The sequence below is a fragment of the Bos taurus genome, chromosome 15 (genome assembly GCF_002263795.3).
Source record: "Bos taurus isolate L1 Dominette 01449 registration number 42190680 breed Hereford chromosome 15, ARS-UCD2.0, whole genome shotgun sequence".
NCBI lineage: Eukaryota > Metazoa > Chordata > Mammalia > Artiodactyla > Bovidae > Bos > Bos taurus.
The window spans coordinates 82,024,926-82,047,200 of record NC_037342.1 but is presented as its reverse complement, the minus strand read 5'-3'; the positions used below and the strand labels follow the sequence as shown (position 1 = coordinate 82,047,200).

Here is a 22,275-nt window from a genome sequence, read left to right as displayed (position 1 = left end):
AAGTGAAAAGTGAAAGGGAAGTTGCTCAGTTGTGTCCGACTCTTCGAGATCCCATGGACTGCAGCCTTCCAGGCTCCTCCGTCCATGGGCTTTTCCAGGTGAGAGTACTGGAGTGGGGTGCCATTGCCTTCTCCAATAATAACTTGGTTAGGTTTTAAAGACAATCCCATCCTGACTCTATAAATTACTTCTTCCAAGTCGCTGGTTCAGTCAACTTAAAGACTGTCTGCACTTGATAGCTCCTAAAAAAAAGAATCCATAAATCCTGGACATATATTTAACTGATGCTACTAAATTTAACAAGGATATTCTGATCAACAGCTGGATTTTAGGAATGTTAGAAAGATACCATTAATAAACATTCATGAGATAGTTTCTGGAACTTTTTTTTTTGACTGCACCCCGTAGCATGTGGAATTGTAGCTCCCCAGTCAGTGATGGAATCCGTGGCCCTTGAATTGGAAGAGTGAAGCCTTAACCAATGGACTACCAGAAAAGCCCCTGGACCCATACTTTTGGTAAGTCATGTTGATAAGACGGTTACATTTGCTCAAGATTAGAAAAATATTGTCTTTCAACCTAATCATTTCAATCACTCCATCCTCAGCCAGACTAGCCCTTTGTCTGTTCAGAGGCATTTCCTGTCTAGTGATGTGTGTGTGCTAAGCTGCTTCAGTTGTGTCCGACTCTTTGTGACCCTAGACTGTCGCCTGCCAGGCTCCTCTGTCCATGGGATTTCAAATTTCTTAGACATAGAAAAAAAAAGCATGGTGCTAAACTGTGTTACATTAATTTTACCAATAATGACTCTTTTTGGGGGGACAATACTACAAAAAGTAAATATCCTTGTGCTGTGAAGACAGACACACACATATTCCTGAGAATCGGGAACTGTTTTTCGTGACATAACCCAGACATGGAGAACCTACCGAATTAGTCATTTTAACCACACCTCACAAGAGGCTCTTGGGTTCTTATCCTACAGGGGAATCGGGTTCTTTTCTAAGTCAGGACCGTGGGAATCTTAGACCATGCCCATGTATTTCTTCCCCAACTCCCTCAGTGGACTATCGGTCTTTTCTAGAGTCTGGAGCTGTCAAGTATGCCTGGAGTTATGCCTGCTAGCTAATGGGACACCTCTAGCCTAGGTTGTCAGACAGAACACACTTCAGGCTGTGCAACCGTGTCAAAGTACATTATGTTTTTTAGCCCAGAGTTTGAATTTTACTTGACTGACTGGTAAGAGTCTGTGCCACTGCAAACACACAGGATTAACTCCAAAAATGCGCTGGAGCCATTTATATGTAAAATAAATTAAACGTCCGCAGATTTCAATGCTTTTACAGCCAGAAGCTGTTTCTTTTCCTAAGTTAGATCACTGATAAGTGAAAGTGAAAGTCACTCTATGGTGTCCAACTCTTTGCAACCCCATGGACTGTACTGTCCACGGAATTCTCCAGGCCAGAATACTGGAGTGGGGAGCCTTTCCCTTCTCCAGGGGATCTTCCCAACCCAGGGATTGAACCTGGGTCTGCTGCACTGCAGGCAGATTCTTTACCAGCTGAGCCACAAGGGAAGCCCTATCCCTGATAACATAAAAGTAACTTGCCTCCATGCTTTTATCTCTGTTTGCAAGATATATTATGTGTGCTAAGCTATCTGACTGCTGGTAATTTTTTAAAAATTTCTTTATGTGGTTTTGGTGGTTTTTTTTTTTTTTTTTTAATATTTATTGGCTTATTTGGTCCCGTTGGGCCCTAGCTGCAACACGAGGGATCTTGGCTGCCTTATTCAGCGTCTTCGTTGCAGTGCGCTGTCTCTCTAGCTGTGTGGGCTTAGTTCCTTAACCGGGGATTGAACCTGCTTCCCCTGCATTGCAAGGTGGATTCTTAACCTCTGGACCCCGAGGGAAATCCCTTGATAATGTTTAAACATGAATTTGTTTTCCTTGAATACCAGGAATCCCAAATGAAGGCAAAACCTTATCTAACCCTGTACATGAGCGTCTTCACTTATATATAATGAGGTAGTTACGAAGAGCTACCTTGAGTCAACATAAACGAGGACTTTGGTGGGGATGTTTATAAGAAAAACTCACACTATGCAGGACTGTTTAGGATGGGGTAGTAGAACAACATATCCCCTCTTTCCAACATTCTTGTCTTCAGTGCCTCACATTAGAATCATCGTATCAAAAGGGATTGGACCTATAACCACAGGGAAAAAAGGCTTTCACTCAATATTTTGCGAGACACATTTACTCAGGCAGCTTACACTATACATGTGTGTAACTTTGTTTTGCTCCCTTTCATTTAAGAGACATTCATATACACATCTTGTATTTGTCAGGTACTTCCCTAAGCAGCTCACAAATGTTAGCCTGTTTCACTTAACAAAGCAGAAATGTAGTAAGTGTAGGCGGTGTTATTGATTTCACCTACAGATAAGGAAACAGAGGCAAAGAGGTATTAGCTGCTTTGGTCATAGAGACACGACTGGTAAACGGTAGGATTACAAACGCTGAGTTGCAACCAGACTCCCAGATTTGCAGAAACAGCAGAACATGTGGCCCAGAAGGAGGGCCCAGAGGTCCAGGAGAGGCTGCACCAGCTCCCTGAACCTTGTCCCTTCCTTTTTAAGGAGGAAAGGTCCACAGTGACAGCTCCAACTTAGTTGTTTCTGTAGAAAAACTACCACAACACCCTTTGCAGCTCCTGGCTGGGCGTCCCGGGACAACGAGCACTTCAGGTTCTGGAAAAAGCTGCTGCTTCTCATTGGTTCCTGGGGAACTCTTCTCTGTGCAGACAGCTTTCCAGGTGAGGACTCACCTCAGCAGAGAGAATCGCTGCTCTGTGATACTCACCTCCTTCCTTTTCTTCCCACAAGACGGTGGGAAAAATCAAATGCTCTTGTCGGTTTTAGACAGGAAGTGCCAAGTTTATTGATTGATATTTATGCCAAAGGGGAGGGAGCCTATTTGATTTGAGAAATAATGCATTGCCTCTACTATGGCTGCCCTGGTGGCTCAGCGGTTAAAGCATCTGCCTCCAATGCGGGAGACCTAGGTTGGATCCCTGGGTCGGGAAGATTCCCTGGAGAAGAAAATGGCAACCCACTCCAGTATTCTTGCCTGGAGAATCTCATGGACGGAGGAGCCTGGTAGGCTGCAGTCCACGGGGTCGAAAAGAGTCGGACACGATTGAGCAACTCCACTTTCACTTTCACTTTCTACTGTGTATATGATAGATGTACTGTGGGGGGTCGGGGGGCGGATCTTCTTGGAAAGACGAAGCCAGCTTTCCATTCTGAGCAGATGAATAGTACGGAGGGGTTTGGAAGTTGGTGGGTGAGTGGAGAGGTAATAACATTTGCAGGAAGGATGCTGACCCAGGTAGCGTTCACCTAACACACCTACAGTGCCGAGACAGGAGGCAAATGTGGTTCTGTTTACTCCCTTAGGAAACATTCTACAGGAGGTAGCTTGTTCCTTAGATAAAGGTTAACCAAGAAAACAAAGCAGTCGGTTCAAAGTCAGAGAGGAAATATGCAGAGGAACATGGACTAGAATGCACGGTAGGCTGACTTTTAATTCAGATCCTGTGAAAAAGAAAGTTAATGTAAAATATTTTATCAATAATGTTATGGCCATAAAATGTTTTTTTAGTTTTCTTTTTAATTGAAATATAACTGCTTTACAACATTGTGTTAGTTCCTGTTGTACAACAAAGTGAATCAGCTATCTGTACACATATATCCCTTTCCTGGGCTTTGTTGGTGGCTCAGGTGGTAAAGAATCTGCCTACAATGCAGCAGTCCTGGGTTCAATCCCTGGGTTGGGAAGATACCCTGGAGGAGGAAATGGCAACCCACTCCAGTATTCTTGCCTGGAGAATTCCTTGGACAGAGGAGCCTGGCGGGCTGCAGCCCACGGGGTCACAGAGTCGGACATGGACCAGTGTTCACTCGCTCGTGAGGTGCCCTCTCTCATGAGGCTCCCCGCCCACCCCATTCCCCCTGTAAGTCATCGCACAGCACTGAGCTGAGCTCCCTGTTACACAGCAGCTTCCAGCCAGCCATCTAATCCACACATGGTCGTGTGTACATGTCAAGGCCACTCTCTCAGTTTGCAGTGAATGGCTTTTCACATCTTGTTTTCCCTTCTAACTTTATCTTTCTACCTCCTTCCAGTTCTCATATATGTTGCATATTGAATATGTCTAAGCAGAGATTTACACATTATAATCAAGGATCAGGTACTGTTTTGTGTTCTACATTTTCTCCTTTGATTTCAGGATTCTCTATTATTTAGAGTTTGCTTTCTTTGTTTAAACTGCTCAATATTTTGCAAATATTTCCAGTCAGGATGGCTGGGTCTGAAGTGCTTTGTGTGTGTGTGTGTGTGGACTTTGCCCTTTGCCAAAGCTAAAAGCTCATGATGACTAGGCAGTCTTCTAGAGCCTCTTCAGTTTTCAATCTACTCAATAACAAGGCAACATGTTTTGCTGTTGCTGCTGGGGCTGGTGGTACTTTTCACTGTGTGTGTGTGTTTGCACCTGCCTAACAGAACAGTTTCATATTAAATGGCTTGCAGGATTGTAACAATGTTACAACCCTAGAAATTTGGCATCAAACTCATTTTGCCTCTTACAGGAGGCTTTCAGACTAAAGGTCACATTTGCATCTCGGAATGCTGGACTTCTACTTGATGCTGGGAAGGACTGAAGGCAAAAGGAGAAGGGGGCAGAGGATGAGATGGTTAGATAGCATCGCTGACTCAATGGAGATGAATTTGAGCAAACTCCGGGAGATAGTGGAGGACAGAGGAGCCTGGTGTGCTACAGTCTATGGGGTCTCAAAGGGTTGGACATGACCTAGAGACTGAACAACAACAAATCCTGAGGCTTTCAGAAAGATGAGATAAATGCCCAGAGACATTTTTGTTTCTCACAACTGAGAGTGGAAGTGTTACTACTGAGAGCTAGTTAGTAGAGTCCAGTGATGTTATTATACATTCTATGATGCATAGAATTGCCTCCCCCAACAAAGACTTATCTGCACTGAAATATAAATAGTGCTAAATTTAGGGAACCCTACTAAACCCTACTAAAACCCTACTCTAAACGGAACCCTACTCTAAACCCTACTCTTGAACGGTTCTATGAAGACCTACAAGACCTTTTATAACTAACACCCAAAAAAGATGTCCTTTTCATTATAGGAGACTGGAATGTAAAAGTAGGAAGTCAAGAAACACCTGGAGTAACAGGCAAATTTGGCTTTGGAATATGGAATGAAGCAGGGCAAAGACTAATAGAGTTTTGCGAAGAAAATGCACTGGTCATAACAAACACCCTCTTCCAACAACACAAGAGAAGACTCTATACATGGACATCACCAGATGGTCAACACCAAAATCAGATTGATTGTATTCTTTGCAGCCAAAGATGGAGAAGCTCTATACAGTCAGCAAAAACAAGACCAGGAGCTGACTGTGGCTCAGACCATGAACTCCTTATTGCCAAATTCAGACTTAAATTGAAGAAAGTAGGGAAAACCACTAGACCATTCAGGTATGACCTGAATCAAGTCCCTTATGATTATACAGTGGAAGTGAGAAATAGATTTAAGGGCCTAGATCTGATAGATAGAGTGCCTGATGAACTATGGAATGAGGTTCGTGACATTGTACAGGAGACAGGGATCAAGACCATCTCCATGCAAAAAAGCAAAATGGCTGTCTGGGGAGGCCTTAACAAATAGCTGTGAAAAGAAGAGAAGTGAAAATCAAAGGAGAAAAGGAGAGATATAAACATCTGAATGCAGAGTTCCAAAGAATAGCAAGAAGAGATAAGAAAGCCTTCTTCAGTGATCAATGCAAAGAAATAGAGGAAAACAACAGAATGGGAAAGACTAGGGATCTCTTCAAGAAAATCAGAGATACCAAAGGAACATTTCATGCAAAGATGAGCTCGATAAAGGACAGAAATGGTATGGACCTAAGAGAAGCAGAAGATATTAAGAAGAGATGGCAAGAATACACAGAAGAACTGTACAAAAAAGATCTCCACGACCCAGATAATCATGATGGTGTGATCACTGACCTAGAGCCAGACATCCTGGAATGTGAAGTCAAGTGGGCCTTAGAAAGCATCACTACGAACAAAGCTAGTGGAGGTGATGGAATTCCAGTGGAGCCATTCCAAATCCTGAAAGATGACGCTGTGAAAGTGCTGCACTCAATATGCCAGCAAATTTGGAAAACTCAGCAGTGGCCACAGCACTGGAAAAGGTCAGTTTTCATTCCAATCCCAAAGAAAGGCAATGCCAAAGAATGCTCAAACTACCACACAATTGCACTCATCTCACACGCTAGTAAAGAAATGCTCAAAATTCTCCAAGCCAGGCTTCAGCAATATGTGAACCATGAACTTCCTGATGTTCAAGCTGGTTTTAGAAAAGGCAGAGGAACCAGAGATCAAATTGCCAACATCTGCTGGATCATGGAAAAAGCAAGAGAATTCCAGAAAGACATCTATTTCCGCTTTATTGACTATGCCAAAGCCTTTGACTGTGTGGATCACAATAAACTGTGGAAAATTCTTCAAGAGATGGGAATACCAGACCACCTGATCTGCCTCTTGAGAAATTTGTATGCAGGTCAGGAAGCAACAGTTAGAACTGGACATGGAACAACAGACTGGTTCCAAATAGGAAAAGGAGTACGTCAAGGCTGTATATTGTCACCCTGTTTATTTAACTTCTATGCAGAGTACATCATGAGAAACGCTGGACTGGAAGAAACACAAGCTGGAATCAAGATTGCCCGGAGAAATATCAATCACCTCAGATATGCAGATGACACCACCCTTATGGCAGAAAGTGAAGAGGAACTAAAAAGCCTCTTGATGAAGGTGAAAGTGGAGAGTGAAAAAGTTGGCTTAAAGCTCAACATTCAGAAAACGAAGATCATGGCATCTGGTCCCATCACTTCATGGGAAATAGATGGGGAAACAGTGGAAACAGTGTCCGACTTTATTTTTCTGGGCTCCAAAATCACTGCAGATGGTGACTGCAGCCATGAAATTAAAAGACACTCCTTGGAAGGAAAGTTATGACCAACCTAGACAGTATATTCAAAAGCAGAGACATTACTTTGCCAACAAAGGTTCGTCTAGTCAAGGCTATGGTTTTTCCTGTGGTCATGTATGGCTGTGAGAGTTGGACTGTGAAGAAGGCTGAGCGCCGAAGAATTGATGCTTTTGAACTGTGGTGTTGGAGAAGACTCTTGAGAGTCCCTTGGACTGCAAGGAGAACCAACCAGTCTGTTCTAAAGGAGATCAGCCCTGGGATTTCCTTGGAACGAATGATGCTAAAGCTGAAACTCCAATATTTTGGCCACCTCATGCGAAGAGTTGACTCATTGGAAAAGACTCTGATGCTGGGAGGGATTGGGGGCAAGAGGAGAAGGGGACGACAGAGGATGAGATGGCTGGATGGCATCACTGACTTGATGGACATGGGTCTGAGTGAACTCTGGGAGTTGGTGATGGACAGGGAGGCCTGGCATGCTGCGATTCATGGGGTTGCAAAGAATCGGACATGACTGAGCCACTGATCTGATCTGATCTGACTCTAAACTGATCAAGAAATTTTGAAAAAGAACATGAATTACCAGGACTGTCAGTGATGAGTGAGGGAACACTACTATAGATCCCACAGACATTTAAAGGATAAGAAAATATAGATGGCTTTGTGCAATAAATTCTACAGCTTAGATAAAATGGAAAAAAAAAAATCCCTCTAATGACCTAAATAAATAACCAGATGTGTCTAACTCTGCAACTGTATGGATTGTAGCCCACCAGGCTTCTCTGTCCATGGAATTCTCCAGGTAAGAATACTGGAGTGGGTTGCCTTTCCCTTCTCCAGAGGATCTTCTCAACCCATGGATCAAACCTGGGTCTCCTGCATTGCAAGCAGATTCTTTACTGTCTGAGCCACCAGAGAAGACCCAACTAAATAACCAGAAGTTACCTCAAAAATCAGAAAAGCCATATATTTACAAAGGAAATTGAATTTGTAGTTAAAACATTTCCACAGAGAAATTTAATTCCAAGTAAAAATATTTCCGAGTCCCAGATGGCTTCACTGTTGAAATCAACAAATACTTGATGAAGAAATATTAATTCTCTTAAGAAAATAGAGGAGGAGGAAACTCTTTCTCAATTTGTATTTTCTGAACATAAATGTTATATCAAAATGGATAAAAACTTTACTAGAAAATAAGAATATAGATCAATATAGATCAATCATTCACAAACATAGGTGCAAAAATCCTTTAAAATAATAGAAAATTGATCCAAAATATATAAAAATAATACCTTATGAATAATGAGTTTATACTGAAAATATATTATTCATTTAGCATTCAAAAGTAAATAATTAAAATTCAACATGTCAACAAGAAAAAAATCATATAATTATCCCAATAGATGTATTTAAAATGGCTGACAAATATCAACATTAATTTATGATTTTTAAAAAACCCCTTAACAAGCAACTTTTTCAACATGACAAAGGTGATTGATGAAAAATTAACAGCTAAGCTTAAGTAAGAAAATAAATACTTTTCCCTAATATCAAAAAGAATGCTCATATAGTACCTCCTGTAAAATATTTTCCTGCAAGTTCTAAGTGGTACAGTAAGCCAAGAAAAGGAATAAAACACATACAGATGGAGGAAATAAAATTATTTTCATTTGCAAAAAACATTTGATCACATATATAGAAAATTGTAATTGCAAAAATACACAACTACTAAAGGTAATTGTGGGAAAGATTAGTTTTCATTCCAATGCCAAAGAAGGGCAATGCCAAAGAATGCTCAAACTGCCAAAGATTGTACAATTGCACTCATTTCACATGCTAGAAGGTAATGCTCAAAATCCTTCAATCTAGCCTTCAGCAGTACATGAACCCAGAGTTTCCAGACATACAAGCTGGGTTTAGAAAAGGCAGATGAACCAGTATCAAATTGCCAACATTGGTAGGATCATAGAGAAAGCAAGGAGATTCCAGAAAAACATCTACTTCTGCTTCATTGATTATGCTAAAGTCTTTGATTGTGTGGATCAAAACAAACTGTGGAAAACACTTAAAGAGATGGGAGTACCAGACCACCTTACTTGTCTCCTGAGAAACCTGTGTGAGAGTCAAGAAGCAACAGTTAGAACCAGACATGGAACAACTGACTGGTTCAGAATTGGAAAAGGAGTACATCAAGGCTGAATATTGTCACCTTGCTCAAGTAACTTCTGTGCAGAGTAGATAGTGCAAAATGCCAGGCTGGATGAATCACAAGCTGGATTCAAGATTGCTGGGAGAAATATCAATAACCTCAGATAGACAGATGATATCAATTTAATGGCAGAATGCAAAGAGGAACTAAGCTGCTGGATGAGTGTGAAAGAGAGGAATGAAAAAGCTGGCTTAAAACTCAACATTTAAAAAATGAAGATCATGGCATCTGGTCCCATTACTTCATGGTGCAAAGAAGGGGAAAAAGTAGAAGCACTGACAGATTTTCTTTTCTTGGGCTCCAAAATCACTGTAGATGGTGACTGCAGCCATGAAATTAAAAGACACTTGCTCCTTAGAAGGAAAGCTATAACAAACTCAGACAGCATATTAAAAAGCAGAGACTTTTCTTTGCCAACAAAGGTCCATAGAGTCAAAACTATGGTTTTCCCTGTAGTCATGTATGGATGTGAGAGTTGGACCATAAAAGAAAGCTGAACACTGAAGAATTGATGCTTTCGAACTGTGGTGCTGAAAAAGACTCTTGAGAGTCCCTTGGACTGTAAGATCCAACCAGTCCATCCTAAAGAAAATCAACCCTGAATAGTCATTGGAAGGACTGATGCTGAAGCTGAAGCTCCAGTACTTTGGCCACCTAATTGGAAGAGCTGACTCATTGGAAAAGACCCCGATGCTGGGAAAGATTGAAGGTGGGAGGAGAAGGGGATGACAGAGGATGAGATGGTTGGATGGCATCACCAACTCGATGGAAATGGGTTTGGGTGGACTCCAAGAGATAGTGAAGGACAGGGGAGCCTGGCGTGCTGCAGTCTAAGTGGTAACAAAGAGTGGGACACAACTGAGCCATTGAACAACAATACTAAAGGTAATGAGTTAACTCCATAAGGTCACACTACACAAAGCCAATATAGAAAAATTGCACTTCTGTAAACAAACAGATTTTTTAAAACTTCAAAATATAACGTAATTTACAGTTATATGTTTATTTATGTGCTAAGTCACTTTAGTTGTGTCCAGCTCTTTGCAACCCCACGGACTGTAGCCTGCCAAATTTTTCTGTCCATGGGATTTTCCAGGCAAGAATACTGGAGTGAGTTGCCATTTCCTTCTCCAGAGGATCTTCTCAACCCAGGATCTAAATGGTGTCTCTTAGTTCTCCTGAATTGGCAGGTGGGTTCTTTACCACTAGCGCCACCTGGGAAGTCTCGTATTTATTTATAATGACATCCAAAGGAGGGAATGAATGGGGATAAGTTTAACAGAAGATAGCCAAAAACTAAAGTCCTTTGCTAAAAAATTTAAAGAAGACCTAAAATAATGAAGAGATACATCACATTCATAGACTAAAATATTCAATATTTTTCAGATATTACTTCTTATATAACTAAGCTACAGATTCACTGCAACCTCAACATAAGTGTCAGACAATTTTTAATAAAAATTCACAAGATTATTACAAAGTTTAAATAGAAATGCAAAAAACCTAAGCAAAAAGCATCTAAAAAAGTTGATGGACCCACACTATCAGATTTCAAGGCTTAGTATAAAGCCACAGTACTCAAAAACAGTAGTAAAAAAAAAATCATAAGAATAGATATATAGATCAATTAAACTAATAGAAACTTGAGAGATGCAGGCATACATATAAACTCAATTGCTTTTCAACAATTACATCAAAGCAACTCGAAAGAGAAAGGACAGTCCTTGCAATAACTAGTAATTAAAAAACCAGTTTCTCCTCCAGGAGATAGTGAAGGACAGGGAAGCCTGGCACGCTGCAGTCCACAGGTTTGCAAAGAGTTGGAACACAAGTTTGCAACTGATCAACAACATCAAATCTACTCTGTGGAAAAGAATATCCACTCTTACATCATACCACTTACAAAAAGTTAACTTGAAATTTTCGTAGACCCAAATATAGGAACTAAACCTATAAGACTTCTGAAGGAAAATATAAGAGGAAATTTTTGTAATGGTAGAACAGCAAGACATGGAAACAATCTAAATATGTCTCCCTCTCCCAAGGCAGTTATTCTAGGCAAATTTACCTTCCCTGTTACCTTCTAAAACTCAGGTAAAGCTGTGTGAATCTTTTCTTATTGGTTCAGCATCTTCTCATTCCTGGCTATTTGTTGGTACTCACTAGGCTAAGGTACCTGCCAAGATGCTCCACTTACAAGGCCCGCAGATGCTGCAGATGCTAGAAAAATCCTTGAGGAAGAGCATCCCTGCATCCTTAAAGGTGAGCTTGGGACATTCTTAGGGAAGCAGAGGGTTGCATTCTTAGGGAACCAAAGAGGTCAGGAGGAGAATGAGCTCTTACTGAGTGCACATTCTGTGGTAAGAACTCACTCACACCACATCGCACACAGTTCACACCATCTCTTGGCAAGAGAAGTGTATTAACTCATGTCCTGGAAGAGGGAAGAGTTCTCAGTTATATGACTTGCCCAATAATTTTAAGTTACAAAAACACTGCCCTCTGGAGACTCAAAAATATTTTCTTGATTTCTCTTTAAAAGGTTGATCTAAGTACATACTAATTTTTAAACATTTGTGCCCGAGGTGAAGTTAACCACCATGTATCTTCTTGGAATATTTAACAGGTCAAGTCTTATTTCTTTGAAATCCAAGTGTGCATGGAAGAGATCTAGAAACAATTATCTACTATTCATTACTTTAAGGCAATGGTATTTCTTACAGAATGGCTGGATTTATGCAGATTTATTTATATTTTCACTTTTAACATTCAGAGGATTGATGGAAGGAGGAAAATGCTTTTTCTTTCATTTTTTTCTTTTCCTTTTTTGTCTGCATGACTTGTCAGATCTCAGTTCCCTAACTAGAGATTGAATCCAGGTCCTCGACAGAGAAAGCCTGAGTCCTAACTATGGACCACCAGGGAATTCCCTGAACTGCTTTTAAAAGCACTTTGCACATCTAAAGATAGAAGTTTAATCACAGAACCGCGGCCAGCACCGGCGCCAGCGGGGCCTCAAGGCCAGAACAATGGCAGCATGGTCGTCAGTGGCAACGGAAAGCACTTCCAGCCCTCACTTCACCGCAGCCGCTGGACTTGATCTGTGGACTCGTGTCAGCCTCAAAACTCCTGTAGGAGGGGCGGTCGGTCTTCTCCCTATGCTGTGGAAGATGGTTCTGAGGCCAGGAAAACTTAATAACTTGCCCACCTGGTTACTCCTGGGGCCATAAATATAATCCATTTATTCCGTTTCAACTCTCCAGAGCCTACCTGTGTATTTTGAGCAAAACAGACCCTCAACTTCAGATCCTATTAAGAGAATAAACTGGATCTCTCATACATCACTGCTGGGAATGTGAGATGGTGCAGCCCCTCTTAAACAGCCATTTGTAAGTGTCTAACCAATCGTGCAACCAGCGCACAGCCAGCGACGACAACCTTGAGCATTTGCCCTAGAGAAATGCAAGTTTATGTTCACACAAAACTGTGTACCCTAATGTCTATAACAATCTGATCCATGATAGTCAAAAGCTGGAAACAACTCACATGTCCTCCCATAGTTGAGTGGCTAAATGAACTGTGGTACATCCATACTATGGGATACTACTAAGTGATAAAGAAGAAATGACCGAGGGATACCTGCAGCAATTTGGATGAATCCTCAGAAAATTATTGGAGAAGGCGATGGCACCCCACTCCAGTACTCTGGCCTGGAAAATCCCATGGACAGAAGAGCCTGGTAGGCTAGAGTCCATGGGGTCGCTGAGGGTTGGACACAACTGAGCGACTTCACTCTCACTTTTCACTTTCATGCATTGGAGAAGGAAATGGCAACCCACTCCAGTGTTCTTGCCTCGAGAATCTCTGGGACGGGGGAATCCTGGTGGGCCGCCGTCTATGGGGTCGCACAGAGTCGGACACGACTGAAGTGACGTAGCAGCAGCAGCAGCAGCCAGAAAATGATGCTGAGTGAAAAAAGCCAGTCCCAAAGGGTTCCACACTATATAAGTTCGTTTATATAAAATCCTTGAGATAACCAAATTCAGAAACAGAGAACACACTGATGGCTTCTGGAGGTGAACGAGGAGGGGGCAATGGGAAGGTAGTGGATGTGACTATAAGAGCCTCAGGAGCCATCCTCATGGAAAGGGAAGTGTTCTGCATCTGGACTGTATCAGGGTCAAAATCCTGTTGTGGTGTTGCTCCTAAAGTCCAGTAGGTCTCTGTGCTTCACCAAGTTTACATGGTAAGCAGCCAGGATTTTACTCTGGGCAAGTGAACATTTGAAGCCAAGTCCTAACCCTTATGCTCATCTGCTTAGCACAGCGCCTTGGACTTCGGTCAATAAATTATACGTATCAGTTTCTATCTTACAGTTTCGTCTAGAATATGCACCCTCATCCCACCATGGAGTTACCTTGATGATGGTGACTCCTCCTTGGTTCTACAGCTAAAAGGGCAGCCTGCCTGGGTCTGTTCCCACCCCTTCCACCAGCGGGCTGTGTCTCCCCGCCACGTTACTTAACTTTTATGTGCCTTGGCTTTCTCACACAGAATGGGAGTCATGAAGGGATTCCCTGGTGGCCCCAGGGGTTAAGACTTGGTACTTTCATTACCTAGGGCCCGAGTTCGATCCCTGGATGCCTGATGTTGAAGCAAAGATCCCACAGGCTGCACAGCCACCATAAAAGAGGAGGGGGAGTAACAGGACCTCCAGTCTCCTGGGGTTGTTGCCAGATGAGAAGATTTGATGGGGAACAGGCAGGCTGTGCCTTGCACACAGAGCAGCTATGCCAATATTAGCCACTGTGGGTATAGATCAGACCATAAATTTACAGTGGGGTGAATTGTGGCTACATTGTTTATCTCATTTGAGGCCAATACTTTGAAAGACTTGGCATAATTTGGGATGAGTTGAATATCTTCACCTTCCTCAATCTTAACCATTTGTAAACCATCCTTTTACTCTGGGGAAGAGAAAGGTAAGCATTCTTCTATAGGTAGCCTATCTGGTTTTGTTTATATTTACTGTAAAGGGACCAAAGAGACAATTCTCCATGACCTTTAGTTACTATAGCCTCCACTGATTTGTAGGAAATAGTTACCTTTACCAGAGGTTAATTTGAAAATATGTGTTGAAAAGCCTTAAACATGTAGATAGCTTTAAACCCAGCAATCTCCCTTCTAAAAACCTTCCCTAAGCAAATATCAGGTACAAATGCAAAGATTTCAGCAAAAAAGATATTCTTTGAAGAGTACTTTTTTGTGTCAAGAAGTTGGAAACACCTGGAGTGGAGTGTATCTGATATTCTCCAGTTTTGTGAAATGTGTTGTGTGTGCCTGGAGAATCCCATAGCCAGAGGAACCTGGTGGCTACAGTCCATGGGGTCACAAAGAGTCAGACGCGACTGAAGGGACTTAGCACGTACACGCTTACATGAACAGATGTAAATCTATTAAAGATCTTATTACATTCCATAATGGGAGTTCTGTTCATAAATTCCATTGGTTTGCATATCTTCTATGTGAATATTTTTTAAAGATATATTTATTGTGGGGAAACTTAGAATCTCACCAGTGGTCTGCTGAAGTTCTTACTAGGTACCTTCCAATCAAAAAATTCCATTCTTTCATAAAAATAAACCTTGTCCTATGCAAGCACGGCACTTTGCCATCTCTTCCTAATAAGATAATCCTCTCACTTTCTTGTAATACTACAGGTTTATGGGACCACCTTCCACATAAACCAGGGAAACCCTTTCAAGCTAAAGGCTCTGGTGGACAAGTGGCCTGATTTTAATACAGTGGTTATCCGCCCTCAGGAGCAGGTAAGGGGCCAGATGTGGAATGAATAGGTATTCATGTTCATATTGGCTATGTACTTACCATGCAGTTGGCAATATGGTAGACCCTGGGAATATAGAAATAAATCAAGGTGATATAGTCAACATGTCCTTATCTTCAAAAAGTCCACAGCCTGGAGGAGATTATAGGTAAATCCATAGGGAAATGACATCATGGTGTGAAATGGTTAGATGCTCAGTCGTGTCTGACTCTGCGACCTTGTGGACTGTCGCCCACCAGGCTCCTCTGTCCATGGAATTCTCCAGGCAAGAATACTGGAGTGGGCTGCCATTCCCTTCTCCAGGGAATCTTCCTAACCCAGGGATTGAACCCATGTCTCCTGCCTTGCAGGTGGATTCTTTACTGTCTGAGCCACTAGGGCCCCATGGTGTGAAATGGCCAGAATCAAAACCAAGATGGCATCCTGCTGCTGCTTAGGACCAAACGCTTTGTCATTTCCTGCATCCAGTTTGCAGGAATAGAGGCAACCAGGGGGAGGCTGTGCTAATGCAGGATTATGTTGATGGCGTAGACAAGCGCTTGATCTTTTGTGAAAGGCATCAAAGAAGCATTTCCCAGGCTGGATTTCTACACGTAGTAAATCAAGCCCATTTTAAACCCTTAACCTAAGGGGAAAAAAATATTTCATACCTTGTACAAACACCAGTTTTGAAACCACATCAACTCATTCATGCTAACTCAAAACTTCTCATTGTGGTGGTCTCTTCCCGTTGAGATGCTGCACCATGTTATAACCTATGGTCATCAATTAAGCAAATAAAACCAGGCAGGAGGGGAAAAAGCATGTGGTAGAGGTTGCAGGGAGAGGAATGATTCTTAGTAGAAATTTTACCAAAATTGGATGTTGAATATAAATAGGATTTTTTACATGGTTGCAGATCAGAACTTAATTCAAAGCAGTTGCAAGAGATAAAGTCTGAAACAAGAGTGAATTAAGGAAAATTAAGGAGCAAATTACATAGTTGGAATTGTTGGTTACATATTGTATGATAATTTTTTAATTAGTGAAATTGAATAGTTAAGTTTATTTAATAGTTATGTTTATTCAAAAATAAAATGTATAATTATATTTTAAAATATCAAGTAAAATTGTAATATAAATATATTATCACTTAATATAACTTACATAGAAGTGAAACGGGTAATAAATATTCAAGAAACCAAATTAAATAACAATTTAAAACGAACACTTTTAATTATTGATAGAAATCTGAGCTACTTTCAAAAATACAGTTTTAAAAATAAGACTTTTCCAACTTGAAGAACGATCATTGACATATAAGATTGTGTCAGATCTACAACATTGCAGATTTGATATACACGTACAGTACAATGATTCCCTCCATAACTTTAGCTAATACTCCATCCTGTCTCATAATTACCATTCTATTTCTTAGTGAAAACATTCAAAATCTGCTCTCTCAGCAACCTTCAAGTACAATTAACCCTTGAACAACATGGGTTGGAACTGCACAAGCCCACTTAAATATTTTTTTCCCCAATAATTACATGCTACAGTACTCCACTATCTGACGATGTTTGAATCTGTGGATGCAGAATAGCAGATACAAAGGATGACTGTAAAGTTACACGCAGGTTTTCAGCTGTGTGGAGAGTTGGGGTCCCTAACTCCTTCTTCGTTCAATGCTCAACTGCATATAATACAGCATTAACTATGGTCCTGCGACGGGTGCGCCAAAGCGCAGGCGGCTGCGATGGGTACACCAAGCACGACCGAGAGGAGCCACCCCACATCCGAAGTCAGGGGCAGAAGCCGGGAGAACCCCATGCCCAAAGGGCGGCGGCCAAGAGGAGTTACCCCACGTCCGAGGTCAGGGGCAGTGGCCGAGAGTACTAGACTGCGACAGCGCAGGAACAGCCCAGAGGAGCTACCCCATATCCGAGGTCGGGCGGGGCGGCCGAGAGGAGATACCCAGCGTCTGAGGTCAGGGGCAGAGGCCGAGAGTACTAGACTGCGACAGCGCAGGAACAGCCCAGAGGAGCTACCCCATGTCTGAGGTCGGGGTGGGGGGGGGGGCGGCCGAGAGGAGATACCCAGCGTCTGAGGTCAGGGGCGGCGGCCGGGAGGAGATACCCCACGCCCCAAACCCGAGGCCAGGGGCGGTGGGCATGAGGAGCTACCCCACGCCCCTAAGCCCGAGGCCAGGAGCAACGGGCTGGAGGAGCTACCCCTACGCCCTCACGCTCGAGGCCAGGGGCGGTGGCCAGGAGGACCAACCCTACGTCCAAGGAGCCGTGGCTGCGCAGGCGCAGAAGGGCCTAGAGGAGCTATCCCACGTTGAAGGTCAGGAAGGGCAGTGGTGAGGTACCCCTCGTCCAAGGTAAGGAGCATTGGTTGCGCTTTGCTAGAGCAGCCGTGAAGAGATACCCCACACCCAAGGTAAAGAGAAACCCAAGTAAGACGGTAGGTGTTGCAAGAGGGCATCAGAGGGCAGACACACTGAAACCATACTCACAGAAAACAAGTCAATCTAATCACACTAGGACCACAGCCTTGTCTAACTCAATGAAACTAAGACTTGCCAGTGCGGCAACCCAAGACGGGCTGGGTCATAGTGGAGAGATTTGACAGAATGTGATCTGCTGGAGAGGGGAAAGGCAAACCACTTCAGTATTCTTGCCTTCAGAACCCCATGAACAGTATGAAAAGGCAAAATGATAGGATACTGAAAGAGAAACTCCCCAGGTCAGTAGGTGCCCAATATGCTACTGGAGACCAGTGGAGATATAACTCCAGAAAGAATGAAGGGATGGAGCCAAAGCAAAAACAATGCCCAGCTGTGGATGTGACTGGTGATAGAAGCAAGGTCCGATGCTGTAAAGAGCAATATTGCATAGGAACATGGAATGTCAGGTCCATGAATCAAGGCAAATTGGAAGAGGTCAAACAAGAGATGGCAAGAGTGAGTGTTGACATTCTAGGAATCAGCGAACTGAAATGGACCGGAATGGGTGAATTTAACTCAGATGACCATTATATCTACTACTTCAGGCAGGAATCCCTCAGAAGAAATGGAGTAGCCATCATGGTCAACAAAAGAGTCCAAAATGCAGTACTTGGATGCAATCTCAAAAACGACAGAATGATCTCTGTTCATTTCCAAGGCAAACCATTCAATACCACAGTAATCCAAGTCTATGCTCCAACCAGTAACACTGAAGAAGCTGAAGTTGAACGGTTCTATGAAGACCTACAAGACCTTTTAGAACTAACACCCCAAAACAGATGTCCTTTTCATTATAGGGGACTGGAATGCAAAAGTAGGAAGTCAAGAAACACCTGGAGTAACAGACAAATTTGGCCTTGGAATACGGAATGAAGCAGGGCAAAGACTAATGCACTGGTCATAACAAACACCCTCTTCCAACAACACAAGAGAAGACTCTATACATGGACATCACCAGATCGTCAACACCAAAATCAGATTGATTATATTCTTTGCAGCCAAAGATGGAGAAGCTCTATACAGTCAGCAAAAACAAGACCAGGAGCTGACTGTGGCTCAGACCATGAACTCCTTATTGCCAAATTCAGACTGAAATTGAAGAAAGCAGGGAAAACCACTAGACCATTCGGGTATGACCTAAATCAAATCCCTTATGATTATACAGTGGAAGTGAGAAATAGATTTAAGGGACTAGATCTGATAGATAGAGTGCCTGATGAACTATGGAATGAGGTTCGTGACATTGTACAGGAGACAGGGATCAAGACAATCCCTGTGGAAAAGAAATGCAAAAAAGCAAAATGGCTGTCTGGGGAGGCCTTACAAATAGCTGTGAAAAGAAGAGAAGCGAAAAACAAAGGAGAAAAGGAGAGATATAAACATCTGAATGCAGAGTTCCAAAGAATAGCAAGAAGAGATAAGAAAGCCTTCTTCAGTGATCAATGCAAAGAAATAAAGGAAAACAACAGAATGGGAAAGACTAGGGATCACTTCAAGAAAATCAGAGATACCAAAGGAACATTTCATGCAAAGATGGGCTCGATAAAGGACAGAAATGATATGGACCTAACAGAAGCAGAAGATATTAAGAAGAGATGGCAAGAATACACAGAAGAACTGTACAAAAAAGATCTCCACGACCCAGATAATTACAATGGTGTGATCACTGACCTAGAGCCAGACATCCTGGAATGTGAAGTCAAGTGGGCCTAGAACAAAGCTAGTGGAGGTGATGGAATTCCAGTGGAGCCATTCCAAATCCTGAAAGATGATGCTGTGAAAGTGCTGCACTCAATATGCCAGCAAATTTGGAAAACTCAGCAGTGGCCACAGGACTGGAAAAGGTCAGTTCTCATTCCAATCCCAAAGAAAGGCAATGCCAAAGAATGCTCAAACTATTGCACAATTGCACTCATCTCACACACTAGTAAAGTAATGCTTAAAATTCTCCAAGCCAGGCTTCAGCAATATGTGAACCGTGAACTTCCTGATGTTCAGGCTGGTTTTAGAAAAGGCAGAGGAACCAGAGATCAAATTGCCAACATCCGCTGGATCATGGAAAAAGCAAGAGAGTTCCAGAAAAACATCTATTTCTGCTTTATTGACTATGCCAAAGCCTTTGACTGTGTGGATCACAATAAACTGTGGAAAATTCTGAAAGAGATGGGAATACCAGACCACCTGATCTGCCTCTTGAGAAATCTGTATGCAGGTCAGGAAGCAACAGTTAGAACTGGACATGGAACAACAGACTGGTTCCAAATAGGAAAAGGAGTTCTTCAAGCCTGTATATTGTCACCCTGTTTATTTAACTTCTATGCAGAGTACATCATGAGAAACGCTGGACTGGAAGAAACTCAAGCTGGAATCAAGATTGCCAGGAGAAATATCAATCACCTCAGATATGCAGATGACACCACCCTTATGGAAGAAAGTGAAGAGGAACTCAAAAGCCTCTTGATGAAAGTGAAAGTGGAGAGTGAACAAGTTGGCTTAAAGCTCAACATTCAGAAAACGAAGATCATGGCATCTGGTCCCATCACTTCATGGGAAATACATGGGGAAACAGTGGAAACAGTGTCCGACTTTATTTTTCTGGGCTCCAAAATCACTGCAGATGGTGACTGCAGCCATGAAATTAAAAGACGCTTACTCCTTGGAAGGAAAGTTATGACCAAGCTAGATAACATATTCAAAAGCAGAGACATTACTTGGCCAACAGAGGTTCATCTAGTCAAGGCTATGGTTTTTCCTGTGGTCATGTATGGCTGTGAGAGTTGGACTGTGAAGAAGGCTGAGCGCCGAAGAATTGATGCTTTTGAACTGTGGTGTTGGAGAAGACTCTTGAGAGTCCCTTGGACTGCAAGGAGATCCAACCAGTCCATTCTGAAGGAGCTCAGCCCTGGGATTTCTTTGGAAGGAATGATGCTAAAGCTGAAACTCCAGTACTTTGGCCACCTCATGCAAAGAGTTGACTCATTGGAAAAGACTCTGATGCTGGGAGGGATTGGGGGCAGGAGGAGAACGGGACGACAGAGGATGAGATAGCTGGATGGCATCACTGACTCGATGGACGTGAGTCTGAGTGAACTCCGGGAGTTGGTGATGGACAGGGAGGCCTGGCGTGCTGCGATTCATGGGGTCGCAAAGAGTTGGACACGACTGAACAACTGATCTGATCTGAACTATGGTCCTCGTTCTCTGCCTTTTATCCTCAGAACTTATTTGTCTTATAACTGGAAGTTTGTGCCCTTTGACCAACATTTCCCCACTGCCCGTTCCTGGGCATCCCCAGCCTCTAGGAACCTCTGTTTCTGTGATAAAGTGTTTTAAAATGCACGCACGGAAGACATCATGCCTTCCTCTGTCTGCCCATTTCACGTAGCACAATGCACACAGGGTCTACCCACGGATCACAAACGGCAGGATTTGCTTCTTTCTCCAGGCTGACTGATGTTCCACTGCCAGACATGCCACATGTTCCCTGTCCGTTCATTCGTTGTCTCCATGTCGTGGCTATTGGGAATAACATTGCATTGAGCACGGAGCACACGTGTCTCCTCCAGGTCCTGTTTTCATTTCCTTTGGATGCACACCCAGAATGGGATTCCCAATTCCTAGGACAGTTCTGTTTTAAATTTGGGGGGAGACCACCATACCATTTCTAAAGTGGTTATGCCAATTTACATTCCCACCAGCAGTGCACGAGGGTTGCTTTTTCTCCAAACCACTGCCCCCCGCCCCAATGTTTGTTATCTCTTGTCTTTTTGATGATAACCGTTCTGCTGTGTATGTGGTCTTGATTTGCATTTACCTGCTAATTCGTGATATAGAGCACTTTTTCATGTATGTGCTGGCCATTTGTATATCTTGTTTGGAAAAATGTCTATTCAATTCCTCTGCCTATTTTAAGAGGATTACTTGGAACTGTTCTGAGAACTGTTCCCATTTTGACATTTCTTATAAGGCAAGACTTTGGGTGATGAATTTCTTCAGTTTTTATTTGTTAGTGAAAGTCTGTCTTGTCTCTGAAGAACAAATTTGACAGGTAAAGTAGTTTTGGTTGACAGTTTATTTCTTTCCACACTTTAAATATATTGCCCTATTTTCTTCTGGCTTGCAAGGTCTCTGAGACATCGACTGATAGCCGCCTTAAGGGATTTTCAACAATATTATTCTAATGTATCTAAGTGAGTTCCTCTTTAAGTTGTTTGGTGACCTATTAGCTTCTCAAACTTGTATATCCAAATTTCTTCCAAGAATTCGGAAGTTCTCAGCCATTATTTCTTTAAACAAACTTTCTTCCCTCTTTCCGTCTCTTCTACTTCTGGAAATTAATAAATTCACAAATTGGTTCTTTTGAGGTATCCTATAGATAAGGAGTTTCATGAAATTAATTTCGGTGTATTCAAGGCATATGGGCTTCCCTGGTGGCTCAGCTGGTAAAGGGTCCACCTGCAATGCAGGAGACCTGGGTTCAATCCCTGGGTTGCGAAGATCCCCTGGAGAAGGCAATGGCTACTCACTTCAGTAGTCTGGCCTGGAGAATTCCTTGAACTGTATAGTCCATGGGGTGGCAGAGTCAAACACGAGTGAATGACTTTCACTTCACTTTCATAGGTCACACAGGCTTTCCTCACTGTC

At 42.5% G+C, this 22,275-nt stretch overlaps 1 protein-coding gene across 4 annotated transcripts in view; it reads left to right on the top strand.

The window, feature by feature from the left end:
- Window positions 1-22,275, top strand: part of LOC518623 (glycine-N-acyltransferase-like) — a 51,875-nt gene continuing 29,600 nt past the window's right edge. For 2 of the 4 annotated variants that reach the window (XM_059874732.1, NM_001102048.1), the window contains 3 exon segments: window positions 2,638-2,816; window positions 11,465-11,560; window positions 15,019-15,126. In XM_059874732.1, the coding sequence (XP_059730715.1) occupies window positions 11,483-11,560; window positions 15,019-15,126 (186 nt within the window). In that variant the 5' untranslated portion in view covers window positions 2,638-2,816; window positions 11,465-11,482. 4 annotated transcript variants of the gene reach the window in all.